This window comes from Microchirus variegatus (assembly GCF_963457635.1).
Source record: "Microchirus variegatus genome assembly, chromosome: 23".
Classification (NCBI taxonomy): Eukaryota; Metazoa; Chordata; class Actinopteri; order Pleuronectiformes; family Soleidae; genus Microchirus; species Microchirus variegatus.
This window is the reverse complement of record NC_139824.1, coordinates 9,436,592-9,458,643: the sequence shown is the minus strand read 5'-3', so window position 1 is coordinate 9,458,643 and position 22,052 is coordinate 9,436,592. Positions and strand designations below refer to the sequence as shown.

The 22,052-nt window shown below is 41.0% G+C and overlaps 1 protein-coding gene across 2 annotated transcripts in view; it reads left to right on the top strand.

Moving 5' to 3' along the window:
* npnta (nephronectin a) overlaps nucleotides 1-21,848 on the top strand; it is a 62,760-nt gene extending 40,912 nt beyond the window's left edge. For both annotated transcript variants that reach the window (XM_083909183.1, XM_083909182.1), the window contains 8 exons: nucleotides 46-165; nucleotides 2,964-3,098; nucleotides 4,772-4,894; nucleotides 6,169-6,588; nucleotides 15,424-15,513; nucleotides 16,266-16,370; nucleotides 19,407-19,666; nucleotides 20,299-21,848. In XM_083909183.1, coding sequence (XP_083765309.1) covers nucleotides 46-165; nucleotides 2,964-3,098; nucleotides 4,772-4,894; nucleotides 6,169-6,588; nucleotides 15,424-15,513; nucleotides 16,266-16,370; nucleotides 19,407-19,666; nucleotides 20,299-20,409 — 1,364 coding nt within the window. In that variant the 3' untranslated portion in view covers nucleotides 20,410-21,848. The remainder of the gene's footprint in view (nucleotides 1-45; nucleotides 166-2,963; nucleotides 3,099-4,771; nucleotides 4,895-6,168; nucleotides 6,589-15,423; nucleotides 15,514-16,265; nucleotides 16,371-19,406; nucleotides 19,667-20,298) is intronic.
* Nucleotides 21,849-22,052: the final 204 nt, after the last annotated feature.

The following is a 22,052-nucleotide window of genomic DNA, read 5'->3' as shown; positions in this document are numbered from 1 at the left end:
GTTCATGTGTGAACGCGTGCTGTTTTTTGCCTTGTGTCCGACCAGATGCTCGCACCTGTGGCATGGCCAACTGCCAGTACGGCTGCGAGGTGCTGAAAGGAGAGGTCCGATGTCAGTGTCCGTCACCAGGGCTCCAGCTGGCTCCAGATGGAAGAACCTGTGTGGGTGAGTCCCAGTCTCAACCACAAAAGCCTGAACACCTAATCGCCTCCTTATGATCATTCGTCGTCTACCGCTTTATCCTCCGCGTGAGGGTCACGGGAGGACGCTGGTGCCAATCCCAGCTGACATCGCAGGGACACCCATAGGGCTTTCAGACAGACACGGTTCTGGGAACCTTGGTGCTTTGTGGCAAAACCAGCCAACGTTCACACCAGTTTAAGAGGAACCAAAGTGGGAGGACGTTGCTCCGCGTTACTCGGGCGGAAGTAAACACAACACCGACGAAAAACCCCACAATTCCTCTACTTTACGCTCGTCTTCACAACCAACTTCGGTCTGAATGTGCCGGGTTCGGGAACCGGAACGGAGCCATGGATGGATGGATGGATGGATGGATGGATGGATGGATGGATGGATGGATGGATGGATGGATGGATGGATGGATGGATGGATGGATAGATAGATAGATAGATAGATAGATAGATAGATAGATAGATAGATAGATAGATAGATAGATAGATAGATAGATAGATAGATAGATAGATAGATAGATAGATAGATAGATAGATAGATAGCAAAGTAGCTAGCAGTTAGCCCTTTCTGGCAATACCAGCCAACGCTCCCTCGAGAACCAACTTCGGTCTGAATGTGCCGGGTTCAGGAACCGGAACGGAGCCCTACCCGTGTGAAAGCCCTGTGACAAACAGCCCTTCACTCTCATACGTACGGTCAATTTAGAGTCTCCAATTTTGCAGAATCCACAAAATCTGCAAGGAAACCGGAGCAAAACCACCCAAACCCACATCCACACACGACCCTTGTTCTGACCAGGTCGTGAACCCAGGTCTAAATGCTGCAAAAGTAAGCATGCAAACCACTACACCAACCCTTTGGCCCGTGCACCTCCGTATATGCGGCATCCCCCCCCCCCCCCCCCTTCTGTTTGTTCATTGTCTCAGCTTTAAAATTTGCTGAGTGATAATCATGCTGCGGTTTTGGAAGAGCACGAAAGAAAACTTGGCAGTCAGTATGCAATTCGTGGGCAGACACACACACACACACAACCTCGTAGCACAGCAAATTTAAAATTCGCCCAAAAATATTCAGTTCATTTCATTTGTTTTGCTTTGATCATGGACCCTAGTAATTTAGAAGTCCTTGAAAAATAAAATCCCTCTTTTTTTTTTATTCCCCCACCACTATTACACTACATCTATCACCCATTAGTTGCATTAGTTTTGCATAACAAAGCTCCTCAGATTAGTTTTTAACAGATGGAGGTGGGGCAGGCGAGGCGATTGACCTGTGACAGGTTTAAATACAGGCCGTTCACAAACTGGGCTGTTCCACTTACTCGGCCATATAGTCCCACTTAACTGCAGACAGGCTAATGGGGAGGGAGGATCGCTAAAAAAAGGTCGGACATAAATCATGAAGAATGATGCAGGCGAGGACAGAAAGGTTCCCTGCAACAGGTGTTATGTGTTTCTGTTTCTCTCCAGAAGAAACACTATGGAGAATGACTTATTTATGGATGTGTATTTCCTGTCATAACCAGAAACAGTCTGTATTTTACCCTATTATAATACTATAATGTGTCAAAACTTTGGGCCTACAGTATATATATTTATCAGATCTTTAAAACGTATACCTACTTGAAAATGCTCATAAGACCCAACTTATATACTTATAGTATCTACCACGTGACCTCCTTCAAATTTGTTCAACCTTGTCCAGGAGGATAACGCCGGTCAACCATATCGAACCCTGGAGCCCTGTGTTGTGGAAATGGTGGTGTAATCCCTACATTTTGTGCACGATCACATGGCAACAACATAAAGTGATCGCAGGGATCAATATTTAGTTATTTCCCCGCTATGGAGCAGCATTTGTGATGCAGAGGGTGTAGGAGTAATATCAGTGATAGATAGATAGATAGATAGATAGATAGATAGATAGATAGATAGATAGATAGATAGATAGATAGATAGATAGATAGATAGATAGATAGATAGATAGATAGATAGACTGTAACATCTGAAGAAAACTGTGCACCTGCTGCAATATTTATTTAGTAAAAATGGATTAAAGGCCAGGAATCTGTTAACAGGAATGTGTTATGATCCACTAGAAGAAAGAAAAATGTTGTAAACTCAGGATATAAGTATTCATGTATTCATAAATCCAGGGCTTTTATGGCAGCAGTGTTTTGCATAAAGACACAGTGTATATTAGCGGTATCGAGGTTTGCTATGTTAATGGAATTTCACCATTGTTATCGGCGTAGTTGAATAATGCAGCTGCAGCCTTTAACTGTTCTCCATTAAGCAGCTCCACTGGAGAAGAGTGCCTTGCTGATGAGAACCTCAACAACAGCAGAGAACCTCAACAACACTTGTTTGTGTTCCGGGCTGCTCCAGGTGTCTCGGAAATTTTAAGGGTCCTTTTAAACAATAGCACCACAGTGCTTTAGCAGCATAATGCAGCAAATACATTAAAGATTTGAAGGCAAATGCTTTGAGCCCCCCAGTGTCTAAATATTAATGGCCACATGCCCGCAAAGGTGATAAACAAAGACACGTAGAATAGATCATTAAATAATGAAACAAAGGAATATACACTGTGCTTACTGAGCAGAATACTTTATGTGCTTTGTTCACAAATGTGTAAATTTGGAATTAAATTGCTCTTTTTTAGTTTTCGGTGTCATTTTAAATGACTTGACTGTCTGTGACCTATTTAAAAAGGCGAAGAAAATCACACGTTCATATGAGGTGCCGTGTGCGTTTCTCCTCTTGCAGACGTGGACGAGTGTGCCACAGGAATCGCCGTGTGTCCCCGCTTCAGGAAGTGCATCAACACGTTCGGCAGCTACATCTGCAAGTGCCACGAAGGCTTTGACCTGCAGTACGTCAGAGGGAAATACCAGTGCACAGGTACTGTCACAACGGCCCACTGCAGTGAGCCTTTCACTTATAAAACTTCACGCATCCACTGACACGATTTGACTCATAACCAAGTTATTTTTAGTGGCAGGTGTTGTGACAGACACCGAAGAAGCAATTTATAATGTCGGTATTCAAGAACTTTTTTTTCAATTACTCCGAGCCAATGAAAAAGAGAAAGCACATTAATGTTTTGTCAGAATATGAAACATTTGATTATTTCACATTAACTCGCTAACTTAGTTTGTTTATGTTCTTCTTTCATTTCTGCAAATTGTGCTGGTGATTCTGCTGTCATATATTGTTATACATAGAAATGCCAGTAAAGCAGCTACATTTGCTCTGCATCATCCATCCATCCATCTTCTAGCGCCTTATCTTCAGAGGCGATTCTAGAGTCTGTAGGGGCCCTAGGCAAAAATTCTCAGGGGGCCCTTCCAACCAGTGTTCATCACCATTATGTTACTAATAATCTGGCACCAATGAAAAATGTATGAGTTCAAAATATATATTTTTTTTTTTCAAAATGAATGAAATGGATATGGAAAAACCTTGTAATTAAAAAGTATGTGAAAATACAAATATAAATAACAAAAAAATACTGTAAATAGCTTTTTTGAAACTATACAAACTTAGCAAAAATAATGCATTCCACTGTAAAGAACCCACATTATAAAACAATATAAATATATAAAACGGGGAGGCGGCTGGTCACTGCACATTTCAGTAAAAACAGCCCTCAGGCTCCGAGTGTCGGGGGGCCCCCTATAGGCTCCAAGCAGTTGCCTGCCTTGCCTGTTCACAAGCTGCGCCTCTGCTTATCTTCCACATGTTATGACTGCTAGTTGCATGTAAATGTATGTTATAATCGTCCAACCATTTAATATGATAATATAACCTTTTGTTTATTGCAATACCTTGAAATGATGTGTATTCATCCTTCACCAGCCTAGGACCGTATATTATACAAAATGTTTTAGCCTCTTATAATTATGTCAGATGAAGCTGTTTCACCTTATAAAATATAAGGCGTGTTTATTAATACTGAGAATTGACTGTGAATATAATGTAGACAAAATGAACACACGGGAGTGTGTGACTCAATTTTCTAGTTATACATGTCTGCAGCTGAACCAGGAAACAAAGAAAAAAATAATAAGGAAAGCACTGACAATACTTCACATTTAATGACATTTCACCAGAACCACTGCTGGACTAATTGAACCTGCCTCAGTTTCTTCTTATTAAAAAAACCTATGCCCCATATATACATATGAATAATTCTATCTGTCATCTACACCAATCTGCAGAACCTTGAATCTCAGCAGCATATATATATTTCTTAATTCATTTCATTTCTCAGGACAACATTTAGAGGAGAGAAGAAATGGTAAAAGTGCTGCTATGCCCTTGCACATGCATTTCCCAGGATGTTTTTGTTTTGTTTTTAATCTCTTAATGACTTTGCTCTGGCATTCATCGAAGAGTGACTGTTATTCAGTGAAATGCTTTTACTAGCACTGCGCATGACATCAACTTTTCAGCCCTTCTTGGAGTGGATGTGAGGCAATTAGCCTTTTGATATTCTCCTGTTATGTCTGAAGCGTTTTTTACACCTGCACACGGTGGGTTGAATGTGGTTATGTGTCCCCATTATCTTTCAGATGTGGATGAGTGCTCTTTAGGTCAAAGCCACTGCAGCAGATTTGCCACCTGCTACAACACGCCAGGCTCGTACAAGTGCAAGTGCAAGGAAGGCTACAGGGGGATGGGCCACGACTGCAAACGTAAGAACCGAGAACAAAAACCGTGGCCCCGTGTTCACTTTTGCAGAGAATCGGGGGCCTCACATTGTTTTGTTTTCTTTGCCTGTGTTTTTTTTTAAGTAGGAAAGCAAGAAACAGAGCTGGCAGTGAAATTCCTTTCATTGTAACGGGTGTCAGTCATTACCTAAAACTGCCTGCTCCCTTATCACGTGTGCCCATAGAGATCCGTGACTCAAGGTTTGACATCTAGCTACTTATTAAGCCAAAAAGAGACAAGTCATCCTCAAATTTTAAAACACCTCCCTTTCCCTTTTTCTGTTTGCTTACATGCAGTTCATTAGTCTGCAGTTCCAGTTCAGCGAGCAAGAAGTCATTTATTCTCCGCGGTTATTTAATCATCCAACAGACACAAGTGGTGTAACAGTTCGATAAACACAGAGGATGCCTCCTGAGGCATGGTGGACTGCAAATATCTCACCCTGTCACCCTGCCCAAAGGCTGTGAGCCACAACTGCCCTATAGGAGTCCAGTTGCAATATCCTTATTTGTGTATCACATATCAAAGTCACCTGCAACCTGAGAAGGCAATAACAGAGTTCAAACCTCTTGCCTTTTGTCCACTCTCATTCCTCACTCATGAAACCCTTATGAAAGCCCACCAGAACCACCACCACCCTCCTCCCCAACCCCCAACCCCCCCGATCTCTGTGTCTGCTCCTGACGTGAAGAATGTGAGGATGAACAAAGGAAAGGGAGGTGTAGCTCCGGCGACGTCTGCCAAGTGAGGGTGATCTCCAGGGCAGAGCTGCCTGTTTGAGAGCAGAGATCATTACACACACACACGGCAGATTTAGCTGTGATGCTGTGAAGGCTCTGAGCACACAGAGAATTACTAATCAGGATGGGCACAAATAAAAAGCCATGGTCAGGAAGCAATATGGATTCCATTAAAGTAGAAATTAATTTGAACCCAGGATGGCCCTGTGGTTTTGCTTGTGACAACACACATCATGCACTCGTTAACCCTGTTCAGATTGTCTTATGAAAGGTCAAAAATAATGAGTTAATATGAAGTTGCAGCATGCAGACTATAATTGGCTGCTTTTGTAAACACTGAACGAGCTTTTCTTTTAGTAGATGCCTAGTTTCTAACAGTTAGTTAATAAAACATATAAGGTGAAATCATCAGTTGGAAACGCTTCTCTGCAAAAGTCCAGATAATCATTGCATTTAGTCTGCAATTCGGTGCCTCATTAACTCTTAAGTGCTCCGTCTGCATTCTCTTATTATTTCAGCCATTCCTAAAGTCGTTATTGACCCTCCGAGACCGGGCAAACTGCCTCCAAATCATCACAACTACATCCCCGACGTGGATCAGAGAAGGACCACCACCACCACCACCATCCGCCCAACAGAGCCTCCGAAGAGGATCTTCCCGGTCATCCCCAAATCAACAACTACTACCACGGCAGCAACCACGACCAAGGCGCCGCCACCTCCGAAGAGGCTCACGCCACCACCGCGCAGGACACCACCACCACCTCCCACCAGGAGGCCATTCATCCCCACCAGGAAGCCTCCAGTGCCCACGCGCAAGCCGTACATCCCACCGAAGCCGGTCGCTCCCACCTGGGCCCCGGCAACACCACCACCTGCGACTCCTGTGGACAACAGCATCCAGAAGGAAGTCACCAAGCAGAGAGGAGACGTCCACAGTGAGAGCTAGATTTTTTTTTCTATAACCAAATAACATCCTTACAAGTTTGAAGAAAAAGCTGCTTAACCCTTTAACACCCAAGCTTCAAATTGTTTTGCTTATTTTTACCATAAAAGTGCCCATTTTGCCCATTTTTTAGAATAACTTTACTGCATGTTAAAATAGTAAAATAATAACAATATAAAAGAAAAAACACTGCAGTTTTACATGGACACCAGATTTTGCATGTTAAATTTGAAATTTGAACATTATAGAACATATTTAAAATAACATTTTGTTTGAGTCTTTGCCTCAGTGTCCAAAAACAGGCTAAAAAAAATTGCAGTATGTGCGGGCGTTTTTCCAACTCTTTCCTCTCTGGTGACTAAGACTCTGATTCACTGTTTTCCTGCAAGTGAAATTACTGTAATAACCAACTTCTCAGCTTTCAGAAACTGTTGGATTTTTTTTACGATGGGAAGGGTAATGCTAAGTGCGCTTGCACAAACACGTCCTCTGCGATACGCTCGGTGTTAAGGAGTTAAAAGAGACACAGGGCCACGGTGCTGCACTCTTAGAAATAAAAGTGCTAAAAGTAGCACCGTATAAGGTTCTTCGGCTTGTCCTCATAGGAGGTTCCACCAAGAACCCTTTTATAACCCTTTATTCAGGAGGGGGTTTTAAAGGGTTCTCTGGATCAAAATGGTTCTTACTGGAACCATTAGTGTTACCAAGAACCCTTGAAAAACACTTTCTTCGGGAAAAGGGTTTTTCAGAAGCAAATGTTTCCAGGTAGAACCTCAGCCCTTGTAGAAGAACCCTTTTGGAACCCTTAATTCTAAGAGTGTGTGCAGTAGCGAGCTCTGTTGCCTTCCAGCAAAAAAAAGCCAGGTTCTGCATAGAGTTTCCCCATATGTGCGAATGTTAGAGTAAATGGTTGTTAGTCTCTATACGTTGGTCCTGACCTGTGCAGGCTGTGACTCCGCCTTTCAGCTGGGATTGGCTCCAGTGACTCACCGTGGAGGATAAAACGTTCAGGTGCGTTTGAGCAGGAAAACTTCAAAAACATGCAGGACAGTGGATCTTCCAGTGGTGAGAAACCCTGCGTTACAGACAAACAAACTCCGGCGAAAACATTTACCTCCTTGGCGGAGGTCAATTACAGACCTCTCAACAACAAGCACATGTGTTTTTTGGCACTGCAAAGACAACAGCCACATATTATTATTGTATGACCTTTGCATTTCAACAACAACATTGATTTGGCATCATGTCCAACACTGATTCTCCTTTTTTTGCCCAGTTTTGGTTATAATCTATCTCCTCAGGGAAATAACTTTCTATTCAGCAACTAAACTGCTTGTTCAATAACAACAGATGTTGTGTCTGGATAGGTTTCCAGTGACCTCACTGAACTTGGAAAAACAGCAATGTTGTGGGTCATAAGCTAAAAAAAAAAAGAGTTCGAAGAGAAGCTAAAAACACACAAAGGCCAATGGACTGAGTCATTTTTGTACTCGTTCAGTGTGTTTTCTTTTTACTGATATCGCTTGTACTTTTTATCAAAATAACATCAAAGTCTGCAACGTTCAGCAGATATTTGTAGGCTTAGCGCTTTGTGAGAGGGGGTGGAAGCGGCTCCTTATATATTGGTTGCATTTCCACTGATATCTCTCGGTTTTCTTATCCAAACAATGTCAAAGTCGGTTTATAGCTCATGCCGCCGTGTTTGAAGCGACCCGTTGGACATTTAAGAGACAGACAGACAGGTGTTCCTCGCATTCATGGACAGATGAGATGATGCTTAATGTCGCAAATAAAATGACGGCATACATTTATTCAACATCAGTGGTTGGGAGCAGCTGTGATAAACAAATAATTGTGCATTAGGAGGCTGTAATCCAGGTGTTGAAGCTGCAGGGAAACTTTTCCTCACACTGACTTTGACTTTAAAAGGCACTTGTTTGTCTCACTCCTCGTCTTCATCAGCTCCATTACAGGTCACGTTTGCAGCACATATTTCTTCACCCGATTCCCACAACACTACAAGTTATTTTTGAAAAGCATCGGTCATGGAGACGTCTACGTGACAGACGGAGTCAATAGATGCGGTTGTTTATAGTGTCATCTGAAAATGATAGTGTGTTTCTGGTGTTATCAGTCATTGGGTTAGTTTGACATCCTTGATGAAAACGGAAGAACAGCAGGATTGAAAGCACAGAGGAAACCTCTTTACTTTTCTTTTTAAAGGGCTTGTTTCTCCAGAACATCCAGGCACTGCAGTTTTTTTCTTTTTGTTTTTTTTAAGCAAACTTTACTCAAAAACGACAGGTTGGGGATTATTTTAACCTGCAGGTGAATATGCAGTTGTTGTGCTCATGAGAAATGTACAGGCGCCAGTGACAATGAATAATTAATAATTCCCTAGAACAATATTTCCCATTATAGGGTCAGTTCAACCAAGCCAGATAATAACTCATCGTACCATCTGAGTTTTTTTTCGTGATGCTGAGGCTTGTGGCACAGATGAATATCAGGTTTTTGACATTGTTGTTTTTCACAGTTAGACAGTTAGTAAACAAAAGGTGTTTACCAACCAAATCACTATTAAGATCCAACAGATTAAACTGAAATGACTGCACCTGCACTGATTATTTCAGGCTCAACAAGTCATTATGTCCTAAGGGATAAAAAAAAAAAAAGATTAATTGAACCATAATTGAATGGATTTACCTCAAAAAAATTGATTAATCTAAAAGGGCCAACAACAACAGACAAAACAAGGAAGTGGAAAATAATCTTAAAAGAATATTAAGAATCAGAAATACTGATTCAAAGGGAAAATTGGATGCTGTTACCGTTGCCCTAGCCAATGATTTTTTCTGGTTTCAGTTTTGTAAATTTGAATATTTTCTTTACTGCTCTTTTCTTACCTTTTATGAACCAAAAACTAATTGAGAAAAATAATCCACGGATTAATAAATTGTGTAAAATAAGTTATAGTTGCAGGCCTAATGTGCAGATCGATTGATTTATAATGAATGTAAATACGATATGTATGTACATGTAATAAATATATTTTAAATTAAATTAAATTAAATTAAATTAAATTAAATTAAATTAAATTAAATTAAATTAAATTAAATTAAATTAAATAATTAAGACTATATACTGAAGCACAGGCTTTTAAAAAAATTATTAAAAAAGTGAGTAATTATGCTTATTGTTATATCTTTATTTTCCTTGTTGCATTCGTCTAATGTAGCAAACAAACAAAGATAACTGCCAGAAATGACTAAAACCTGTAATGCTGGTAAAATTCACAACATGCCATCGTACAGCAAAAAGCAGCAGAAGGTGACAATCACTGTTAATGTTAATTCCAGATGCACGAGCAGCAGAAATAGCACCCGACATGTGATTGGACATAAATAGAAGTGTTTTTGTGTCATCGTCACTCGAAGGCACGGCAAAAGTTTGGTGTACCAAAAAATCACTTTTGACACAAAAAATGTTTTTTCGAGAACGGCAAAGTGCAGCATACGAGGCAAAACCATGTGGTTCCCACTCACCTTGGCAGATGGCAGCACATAATTAGGAAAAGGGAAATAGGAGAGAAGATTGCATTAACACCTGTCCGCACTGCTTGAAGGAGACATCAATCTAATAGTTTGCACCATGGCAGAGCAGTTCCAGAAATCAGAGCTTCCTGAAGACAATTTAAATAGGATGAGAGAGGGAAGGGGTAGAGACACTGCTGAGTAATTATTCAAATAATTAGACTGAAGTCGAAGCTATTTGAATAAGGGCTTCTGGGTAAGAAGAACACCTCAACTGTGCCTCAGGCTGAAGTTTGTGTTGTCGACAGATTCAATCCTCAGAGCTTTGTAGTTCCTTTTCATTCATCATCACTCAAACCTAGGGACAGTGTAGTGTGTATACTATTACTACTAGAAGTAGTGGTAGTAATACTAGTGTGGATACTATTAGTTAATCTAAATTGTGACCAAAGCTTTCTTTTTTGGGACCCCAGATATTATAGTAGGTATGAGAATCACACCTACATGGTATACATGTTATTTAAAGTCCCTGTGGCTGCAAACGTGTCATAAATTACACCTGTTGACTAAAGAATTACATTCTTAGAAATAAGGGTTCCAAAAGGGTCCTTCTACAAGGGCTGAGGTTCTACCTGGAACCATTTGCTTCTGAAAAACCCTTTCCCTGAAGAAAGGGTTTTTCAAGGGTTCTTGGTAACACTAATGGTTCCAGTAAGAACCATTTTGATCCAGAGAACCCTTTAAAACCCCTTTCCTGAATAAAGAGTTTTAAAAGGGTTCCAGGTAGAACCTTTATTAAAAAGATTCTACTTGGAGCCAAAAAGAGGACAAGCCGAAGAACCTTATATGGTTCTACTTAACTATTTTACTTAAAAGAGTGTAAAGACTGAAAACAGTGATCTGTTCAGGATTTTTTTAAAGCTAAAAATATGGCTTAATGATGCACTGGAGCCATTGTTAGCATAAAGGAGCCTTTCGTCCGTACTTTGCCTTTATTTCATCCGTCATTGTGCTCCTAGCAGGGTAGTTTATGATGAAGGACCAAACGGAGCAATACCGCTGGAAATCGTGGGGGAGCAGTATAGAGTCAATCGTCCAGTCAGTCAGGAAAAATTACAAAGAAGTAAACTGCAGTTGCGGTGAAACAACTGTGACACATCCCCTGTAGCAAGAAAACAAAGAATGAGCTGTGAAGTTGAAGTTGAGTCGATCTCTCATCGGCAACACCAACGACTAACATTCCCCATTAAGGGGATGACTTACATTTAGTGGTCTTACATTCAAACGCCACAAAATCCGCTTGCGTTTCAGTGTTTTTCCAGATCCATTGATGCCTGCAACTTGGTACTCAGCACTCCCCTCTAGAGGAAGTATTGCGCCATACCAGCGCAAAAGACACACCGAGTTTCTGTAGGGTAATGACGGAGATAATGTTTTGGGACAGATGGACGTAAAATGGACAGCATGGAGTGTAAATGAGCCTTAATTCCTCCTCAAACGCTGTATTATACAAAATCTGTCAGCGCTCTTTATCAACAATTCGCCAGTTCACGCATGAGTGACTGCATCTGCTCCCACACTATACGCCTTTGGTTTGTTTTGTCTTTGTCCCGGAAAAAAATGTGTCTTACCTCGATGCAGAAGCGCAGAGAAATGCTCTGCTCCACTTTATTTCAAATTCCTAACAATGAGGAGAGCAACAGAAAGAGGAACAGACTCCTGCTGTGAAGCTGCAGGTATCGCTGATATAGAGAAAGAGGGATGAGGTGTGTGTGTGTGTGTGTGTGTGTGTGTGTGTGTGTGTGTGTGTGTGTGTGTGTGTGTGTGTGTGTGTGTGTGTGTGTACTGTAGCTTAACCAGCTCTGTTTGTGGATGGATTTACATTTATATTCTGTACAGACACTGACAAACAGGGATGTTTGCAGACTTTGGTTCCCAATAATCGAGTTGGCCGTTACTTGTGTGTGTGGCAGGGGGGAGGGCCAGCTTTTGGGAAAGGCTGTCCAGCCAGTGGACAGGTCAACCCCTGTACTACTATTTTGTGTTGCATGTACAGTAAATGGCTACAAAAAGTTATTTAGCACTTATTTATGGAAATTCTGCTATTGCTATTGCTGTTTTGTGCAAAAAAGGTAAGCAACATTCAGGTACAATACAATTTGCATATAGTGCAAAAAGGTTACAGTTACAGTACCACCAACATTTGGGTATAACAGTCACAATTGGATCTTACAAAATTAGAGGTAACAATATGAACAACATTAAGGTGCAATGGCCACAAAATGCTATTTTTGCAGAAATATAAGTAACAGTACCAATAATATTCAGGTACAATTGCTACGATTAGCTCTTAGTTACAGTTACAGCTGTGCTAGTACTTGCCAAAAAGGGATGCAAAGTGTCACAAAGTGTCGCAAAGTGTCGCAAAGTGTTGCAAAGTCAGTGCCAGAAATAGACGAAGCCGGGCCGGGCCGGTCCAAATTGCTTGAAGGGCCGGTTCTGGCCCCCGGGCCTTAAGTTGAATAGTCTTGCTCTACATGTTTGTTGAACAAGAAGGTCAATGACGGTGCATTTATGTTTATATGCTCTACAAAAATGGACAAACATCGATGTTTATGGACATTTACCTAATAAAGGAAGCTGGAGAACCTGGAGTAAACACATGCGTCTTCTTGCTGCAAAGGCAAACCACTACACCAACCGTGTGTCCCTCCCTATTATTCAGTCTCTGCTAAAGTCATATTTAAGACACAACTTTGAACTGAACCCAACAATAAAACTAAAAAAAGATCACAATTAGCAATTAGAAAAAGTTATTGTCTCATCCGTGTCTCCAATAGTTACCAGGGCTTCTAGTTTCTACATCTTCTCACTTCCTGTAAACTAGAATTGTTTGTGTTTGATTGATTGAGCTTAAAGCCGAGTCATCTCTGCTCGCTAAGCGATGGTAATTTCTCCCGGCCGTAGTCGAGGTCTCTCAGACGACAACTGTAAACACTTCATTAAATAAACCTTTCAACGCCCTCCGTATTCAGACAAGAATATATTCTGCTGATTGCTTTTCATAGAAATTAAAGCGTGTCTGTAAAAACCTGACACTTTTTAGATACTAGCTTTTAAACCAGTGACTATGATAATTTAACAGCATTTCAAAAAAAAAAAACATCCAGAATTAATATGCTTTTACAAATGTAAAAAGAGGAAGAAAGGATATGATTAATTTCACTGAAGCTGTTTTGGCAAAACAAATCCATCCCTTTGAAGCAGCTTTTTATTGACACCCCCCGCCCTAATTTGGCACTTAGTCTTTCCATAGGAAAAACTATGAACGTGTCTTTGTACCACTGAGTTACAGTGGGAGGTTTCTCACTTATCCAATTAAATAATAAACACTTTCTGGTCAAGCAAAGTCTAAAGGACATTTTCCAGTCTGTACAAAACCGATTCATTTCTACTGATGTATCTCAGTTGCATTGGGGTTAAGGTACACAAAAGTCTGGGTTCACCTACACAATTGTTTTGTGTTTTCCATTAAAAGTCACACTTTTATTCATCAAAAGAATTGCAAAATGAAAAGGAAATATAGTCAAGACATTGACAAGATTAGAAATAATGATTTTTATTCAAAATAATCATTTTGCCCTTTCGTCAAAGAACCAGCAAAACTGTTTTCAGATGTGCTAACATCATTGCACAAGTGTTTTCAAGGGTTTTCTAATCATCCAATAGCCTTCTAACGCGATTAGCAAACACAACGTACCATTAGAACACTGGAAATGGGCCTCTATACACCTATGTACATATTCCATTAAAAACCAGACATTTGCAGCTAGAATAGTCGTTTACCACATTAACAATGTATAGAGTGTATTCCTGATTCATTTAATGTTATTTTTATTGAAAAAAAGTGCGTCTCCTTCAAAAATAAGGACATTTCTAAGTGACCCCAAACTTTTGTATTTTTTTCAACTGACAAAAATTATCAACCAGCCAAAGCCGGACAGTAACGGAGTACAAGTGAGAAATGTTAAATAAAGCAACATGGTAAAAAGATGAAAATGACTTGATTTTATTTCAATTCAAAACAAGTTCTTCAATACTTTTACTTAAGTAGACATCTGACTGTAGTACTTTTAGTTGTACTTGAGTAAAGTGTAGACTGTACTCTCTCTGCCTCTGCAACCAGCCATGTTTTTTTTGTGATTTGCATAGTAATACAAATGGCACAGAAAAGTCATTTCCTTAACCAGGCAATATCTATATCTCATCTCAGTGACGATCAAAGCTGTTTATAAGTTACACCATCACGGTTGTTATTAGCTCCCTACTCACTAAATTAGCACATCCCTTTTATTTACTCTTTATATATCTCCGCTCCTCAACCGGACACAGGCCCTCCAGGGGATATTCCCTTAAAAGCACAAACACACACACACACACACACAGAGAGTCCTGCATGCCTGGTATTACTGGAGAGCCTCAGATTCCTTGGACCGGCAGACTGCGATGAAGTCCATCAATCAATCAAAGGAATCTGAGAGCAGGGTTGGTGTGACCCAGCATGGGGTTGGGTCTTTTTAGTGGTCTGGCTGACCTGGGTGGGCATGTCGGGGGGGACTCCAGGGGACTGCTGGTCCAAGTGCAAGTTATGGTACATTTGTAGCATACCAACGGGACTCTGTCTGGGATGTTGGGAGTCGTTTTTGACGGATGGTTTCGTCAACGTTCATCAAGTGTCTAAAAAAGCGCACATTTATTTACATTTATTGGTGAAAACACTGAAGTGCGGACAAAGGTGGTTCTGAATAGTCAAAGAATCGTCAGGTTTATATTTGTTTAGGGCAGAAAAAGTTGATTCATATGTCAGTTGACCTTTGGAAAGACAGCTTGGCTTATAGTATTTTGAGCAGTGTGACCCCAGTGGAAAAGGAAAGAGGCTATTTCAAGATTGCTGTGTAGTGTGTGTGTGTGTGTGTGTGTGTGTGTGTGTGTGTGACTCCTGCTTGTGCTGGCGAAACATTTTGCCCTGAAGATGCAATGAGATGAGCTCCTGCCCTTTTTCTTGTCCTGATTCACATATCACTTCGAGTGTATCCGCAGGTTCACCCATCTTTCCCTCCTCAAAAGATAAACCACTTCTAAACCATGACAGTGATTCATCCTTGCAGAGAAATGAAACAAATCCACACAATAGCCACAAGCACAGACACCAAGAAGAAGAAGAAGAAGAAGGAGAACATGATTACCTTTGCTAATCCCTTTCCTAAATAAACCTGCATCTCCTCTCTCCTCAGTCCCTCGGAACCACGACCACAACACTGTCCTGGGCGTCGACTTTGACATTGAGCTCGGCAACACAGCAGACGAAGCCAAAGACGACCCAGGTAAATGCATCAAATGATGACGGATGAAACTGAACAGTCAGCTTCCTGCGGCGCGGCTGCCGAGGCGAAAAAGGCATCGCGGTGATCCGATGTGTTTCGATAAGCCTCTCACCGCACGCTGACACATGATGTCTGTTCATGTACGTTTTTTAAATAATAATGACTCACGGCCCGGGAAACACTGCCAGAGTTTTCCCTCTTCTTTTCACATGATGCCAGCCTGACTGCTTTTATGATTAAGTGATCTTCGGAGGCGCGTCAGCGCTCTGCTCATTGTGCTTGATGTAGAATTCATACATAAAGATAAAAAAAAATTGATTTTTTTTTTTGTTAATCTTTTGAAGAGACAGCGTTTTGTCTGTCACGGCTGTTTTTGATGTGATTTATTAGATGCCAGCGGTATGCAGATAAAATGCTGATCATTTGGTTGTGTGTTTATTTTGGTGAACAGTGCGTCGTTTGTTATGCCGTGTCAGGACAGAAGGCGTTTGTATTGGCTCAAGAAATGAACTGTTGAGTGTTCTTTGGAAACAAAACCTTGTAGGTTCTTTTTTTCTCAAAAATAACAGCAATTTATACAACTGTTTCCCTGAATGCAGAGATTACAACGTTATAACATACACTTGTATTGTACGTACCATATTTTAGTATTACAGAGAGAAGACTACAGCCTTTTTGCACCTGATTGTTTGTGTGCAGGTGTGTGTGTGTATCCTCAACTTCACTGAAAAGTGTGTTTTATTCCTTTCCAGAGTCAGAGTCGGGGTATCTGAGCTGCTCCTTCGATGATGGTCTTTGTGGCTGGATCAGGGACAAAGATGGAGACTTACACTGGGAGACGACACCTGATCCATCAGGTAACTGCAGGGCTCAATTTTACCACATTTTATACATTATACACTACCGTTCAAAAGTTTGGGGTCACTTGGAAATGCCCTTATTTTTGAAGGAAAAGCTATTTTTTTCCAATGAATATAACATTAAATGAATCAGAAATACACTCTATACAATGTGGTAAAAGAGTATTCTAGCTGCAAACGTCTGGTTTTTAATGGAATATGTACATAGGTGTATAGAGGCCCATTTCCAGCAACCATCTCTCCAGTGTTCTAATGGCACATTGTGTTTGCTAATCGCATTAGAAGGCTATTGGATGATTAGAAAACCCTTGAAAACCCTTGTGCAAAGATGTTAGCACAACTGAAAACAGTTTTTCAGGTTCTTTGACAATTATTTCTAGTCTTGTCAATGTCTCGACTATAATATTTTCTATTCATTTTGCAACTCTTTTGATGAATAAAAGTGTGACTTTTAACGGAAAACAGAACAAAAATAGTATAGGTGACCCCAAACTTTTGAACGGTAGTGTATTTCTTAGAGATGCATGATATTATTAGCACAGTATTGGCTTTAAAATATATTATCGGATATAAGCACGCCAAGATCTGACTAATGACAAAAATAGTAGGCTGAAAAAGCTGCTACTTCCGTGACTTGACTCCTTGAGTATGAAAAAAATGTTATTTTCACTACATAAGAGGCTAAATGACGTCTGCCTTTAGGCAAAAGGAAAGATATATGTATCAGTTACTGACAACAAAGTCCAATATCGTGCATCCCTAATCCCTGCATTACATTACTGACATGCACGTGCATGCAAACCAAGCAATTAATGTTGTTCTGCTCAATTACAAAAAAGAAAATGTTCTAGCGTGTAGTTACTTTCTTTAGATTCTTGAAGTCGTGCAAACGAGAGGTGGACTGACTTGACCTGTTTGATACATTTTGCTTACATTAAACACGAACACGACGCGCTGTTTTCCTGGGGCTCGGACGAGGAGCATAGTTGTGGTTGAATTACGCGGAGATGACTCAGTCGAGGCAGAGAGAAGACTAAACACTTTGGTGCACTGGCACTGTTTTAAGGAACACAAGCTGCATAATGGTGTCAACAGCCAATTGGCTGACAGTCAGTCATGTGTCTCCAGACATTCACACTTCATCTCATTTCAGTTTGTGTTCACTCAATATTAATATAAATATTGTTTATTTTGCCAATACTTGGAATTCCATTTACAGTAAATAATAACAGGCAATATTTCAATCTGCTCCAGGCGATGGTGAACATGTCGAATCAGAACATTGGAATAATGTCTGGTTATCTTATATGTGTGTGTGTGTGTGTGTGTGTGTGTGTGTGTGTGTGTGTGTGTCTGTGTCCATCTATACACAGGTCGTCATTGTGTAATATGTCGCTATTTACTGTTCATCATTTTAAGTTCTTATGATAAACAGCCTCTGGCAAATGCTCGTGGCTTTTAAAGTTTTGGCACAGCTCTGCTCATAAATTATGCAGACAGCCTCGCTGGCCTACACATACAGTTTTTATTGGACCCCTGTGGTTAACACCAGCCATAAACTGATCCGCTAGATAAGCAAAATACATAAACATTAATCACCCATATCCCAGATGCACCTTGACTTTTTTTTTTTTTTTTTTTTTTTTTTTACTATAACCTACAGCGTTTTATGGTTATATACCAATGTATTCAATAATTGAAAAAAAGGTTACCATCAGCCGAGGTAAAGAAAATAAAGTGGGTCAATCCTTTTTCACACCCACCCACAGTTTTTATGCTGACTTACAGTATATAGAAATATGTTGACTTTATTTATTTGGTAACACGAGATAAATCATCATCATTCATTCGTTTTATTTTGAAGGCGTGTCTCTGCAAATGTCATAGGGCCAATTCCAATTCCAATCTTAACCCTCAAGCTCAACCCTTAATCTTAACTGGCCCTCAAAACCAAGTGTTGAGGGTTATTTTGTCACTTAGAAATGGGACACCCCTTAAATGCAGATACGTCTTCAGACTGTAGGGGGCAGAATAACGAGAAAGCTGCGTCCAGTCTGTCAACTCCAAAAAAGAAGAAGAAGAAGAACACATTTACGTCACGATTATTTATTACGATCCGTTTGTCAGTCAAGTTATTAGGTTGTCAGTGAGTTATAAGATGATACTCATACAAATACCACAACCACGGACATATTCAGCTGACAGTTACCACACGTCACGGCTTATTGAAAAGTAAACCATAGCGAACGATCGCTTGTCCGCACCGGCCGACTATTGACAAAAGATCGTAAAATAAAAATAAATGTTACGCAACAATGACGTCAGTAATCCATAATATGGGTCTAAACTAAGATAATACAATTGTTTTCATCATTTTTATATCTCTATTAACAAAGAAAATACTTAATTTGTAGCGTACTCGTTTCGCTGCTTTCGACGCCATCTTTGTTATGTGATTCTGGGTAGCCCTTGCTCCCAAGGGTGGTCTCGGAAAATCTCAATATTGAGGGCGATACAGCCCTTAAACTCGCCCCTCAACTTAATTTTTCTGAGAATCGGGACAGCACTTTCACCAGAGGGAGCGCGCATTTTTGAGATTGAGGGTTAAGCAAGGAATTGGAATTCACCCATAGTCTGAACTAGCCTGGAACAAAGTGTCGATGGCATGAAAGTGAGAACATTTCAGACACTGAAAAGAGCTAAGAGAGGACCAAAAAATCATGTATCTACCCCCTTAATCGGATCTAGTCTGAAACCTAATGGGGTCTTTCTTGTTACCCCACCACCATGTTTCAAGAAAAAGGGTTCTGTAGGTGTTGTGTAATGCTGCTCAAAGACGAACACTGAAAACACATTCCACTTGGTAAACAGGCAACAGTGTAGCAGCAAGGATGTTCTGAATTGGGCGCAGGTGCAAACTGAATAAGCCCCAGGTGTTTGTGAGCAGAGGACACATGGAACATGACTGAAATAACAGGTCAACTGCCTGCTTCCCCTCGTTTTATTCCATGAATAAACTCGAACTCTACACAGGTGGACGGTACCTCACCATCCCTGAGGTAGGAAACAAAAGGACCGGACGAGGAGCCCGACTGGTCCTGCCGCTCACCCCGCCCTGGAACGACGGCAACCTGTGCCTGTCTTTCCGACACAAGCTGGCGGGTCACCACGTGGGAATGCTGCAGGTGTTTGTGAAGAAGGGAAAGCAGTACAGTCCCGCAGTCTGGGGCCGGACAGGTGGAAATGGCTGGAGACACACCCAAATCACATTATGGGGCACAGGCTTGGAAAGTGTAAGTATTACAAACGAATGCGTCAAAAGAAGTCCAATAATGCAGCGAGTGCTCTTTGAATGCACCAGTCGAATCAGTTTTTATACTGTCAAATCTTATATACATAAAATATATATATATTAGTGCTGGGCACTAGGTTAACGCACGTTAACGCATAACGCGTTTCCAGAACGACTGACCGGAAAAAGACGTGCGTGGCGCCATGTTTACGTGCCGCGACACCGGAGTCCAGGCACCGTTTAGCAGTTAGCTCCGTTAGCTGCATTAGCGCCGTTGGCGTGCCTACAGTCGAACTGGAGCGATCTGTTTATTAAGCGAAAAGAGCAGCGCTACGAAATAACCAGCTGTACCTGTGTACTGCGTATGTGTGCCTCTGTTTTTAAAGTTTAGTGTTACTTTAGAGACTCATTTTAACAATCCGGAGTCACGTAAACATGACGTCACGTGCGTCTTTTTACGGTCAGTCGTCATGGAAACGAATCATGCATTAACGTTGATGCGTTAACCGCAGCTAACGCACCCAGCACTAATATATGTATATATATATATACATATATTTAAAACAGGTATTCTTATGGATGTATCCTGTGTCTTCTTTCTTCATTGAGCTCCCCTGTGTTGTCATTCACCAGGTGATCCTGAAGGGGGAGCGTGGGCGAGGCAGGAGCGGCGAGATGGCGGTGGACGACATCACCCTGAGGAAAGGCTCCTGCACGGAGGAGCACAACCTGAGGAGACTCTAACTGACACACGACAGAAAAAAAAACGCAGAAAGAAAAACACGAGGGAAAAAAAAAATCATCTCAAAGAGAAGTGACTCTGTTCTGACAACCCCAAAATCCGCCCCCCACCCACACACACACACACACACACACACACACTGTCACTCTGCCTGGGCTCTCACTGATCCCTCTCCAACCCCCCAGCCGTCCTTTAACGATGTCCAAAAAAATTGAGCTTCACGAGACGTGTGTGCAGCCTCTCAGCCTCTCTCCCGCTCCTTCATCACCGCGTTAGGCTGAAACCCGGTCATACCTATTTACTCTGGAAGTGTCGTCTCCCTCGCACAGCTCTGGCAGCCCCCTCCAACCACAGCGGTGAGAAGCCCCACTCGCTTCTTTTCATCCCGGGGACAGGCATTGTTCCCTCTGCTCTTTCTTTGCTTTGATCACCTTCAACACCCTCAGGTCCAATACTTTTTTGTTTTCTTTATGCAGCCCGGAGGTGCAATTTCAAGATGTTTTGATGCGCAAAGAATTAGAGGTACTGCACACACCTTTGAAGGTAGTCAAGGTATTAAATATTTTAGGGGGACCTATCAACTGAAATTGAATACAATATCATTTCTTTAATTTATTATTATTATCGCTGGAAAAATTGTTGTTCCTTTACATTACACCAGAGTGGACCCTCTTCCATGGCGTCAATCAAGTTGGACGTCCATGTTTGTTTGAAAAGGGTCTTCAGTCCTCTAGATGCCACTAAATCCTAAACAGTCCTGCAGGTTAGGCCTGCTTCGTTTGTTCTGCTTTTAAATTTTCGTATTTCTTCTTTTCAATGGCACAGTTTTTGACTGAAAATTTTTTTTTGATTTTCTTTTGTCCCAGTATTTTAAAGATCAGTTTATTGGAAGAGAGTCTGAAAACTAGCATGATCTGTTCTCCAAGCCTCAAAAAGTTGAACCGACGCTTCACCGTCATGTTTTTCAGATACTTGAAATGTGTCAAAACGGCCTCAGTGGTACGACCTGTGACACTTGCAAATCACCCGGTACTCTCGATCACACAGGATGCGCTTTGATTTATTCACTACGACACCTACAACTTTCTAGGCTTTTCACAATTTGTATGATTGTAAATGTAGCTGCGTGTACATACTCTCAAATGCCATTTGTTGTGTGCGGTTTATACGTTATGTTATTTCACTTATGAATAGTAATTGGATTTCCAAATGGTTCAGTATTTTAAACCTATAATTAAAGAACATGTATACAGATGAAACCCTGTGTAGTGCAAGGCAGTGTTAAGTGCACAAAATGTGTCTGTCGTGATATGGTTTCGTGCTCCGTGTGTAACTTGCAAAGCACGTAGTTGCATATTGTTCGCTGTGGACATTGAAGGGCATCGGCTGGACTTTAGAGGTTTTCTGTATGCATTGGTGCATTAACCAGGTTCCAATTTATTAAGACCAGTATGTAAATAAAATACATTTGACTGATACATTCTGAAACAAAGCGTGCCTCTTTTTTTTTTTTTTTTGGTCTTATGGCACGCATGAATAGTCATCGCAAAGATGTCGCGAAAGATACGAGAACAGCAATCCCATGTTTATTATCCCTATTCGCCAAGCGCTTCATTAGTTATGCCTGCTTATTCATACAATTATC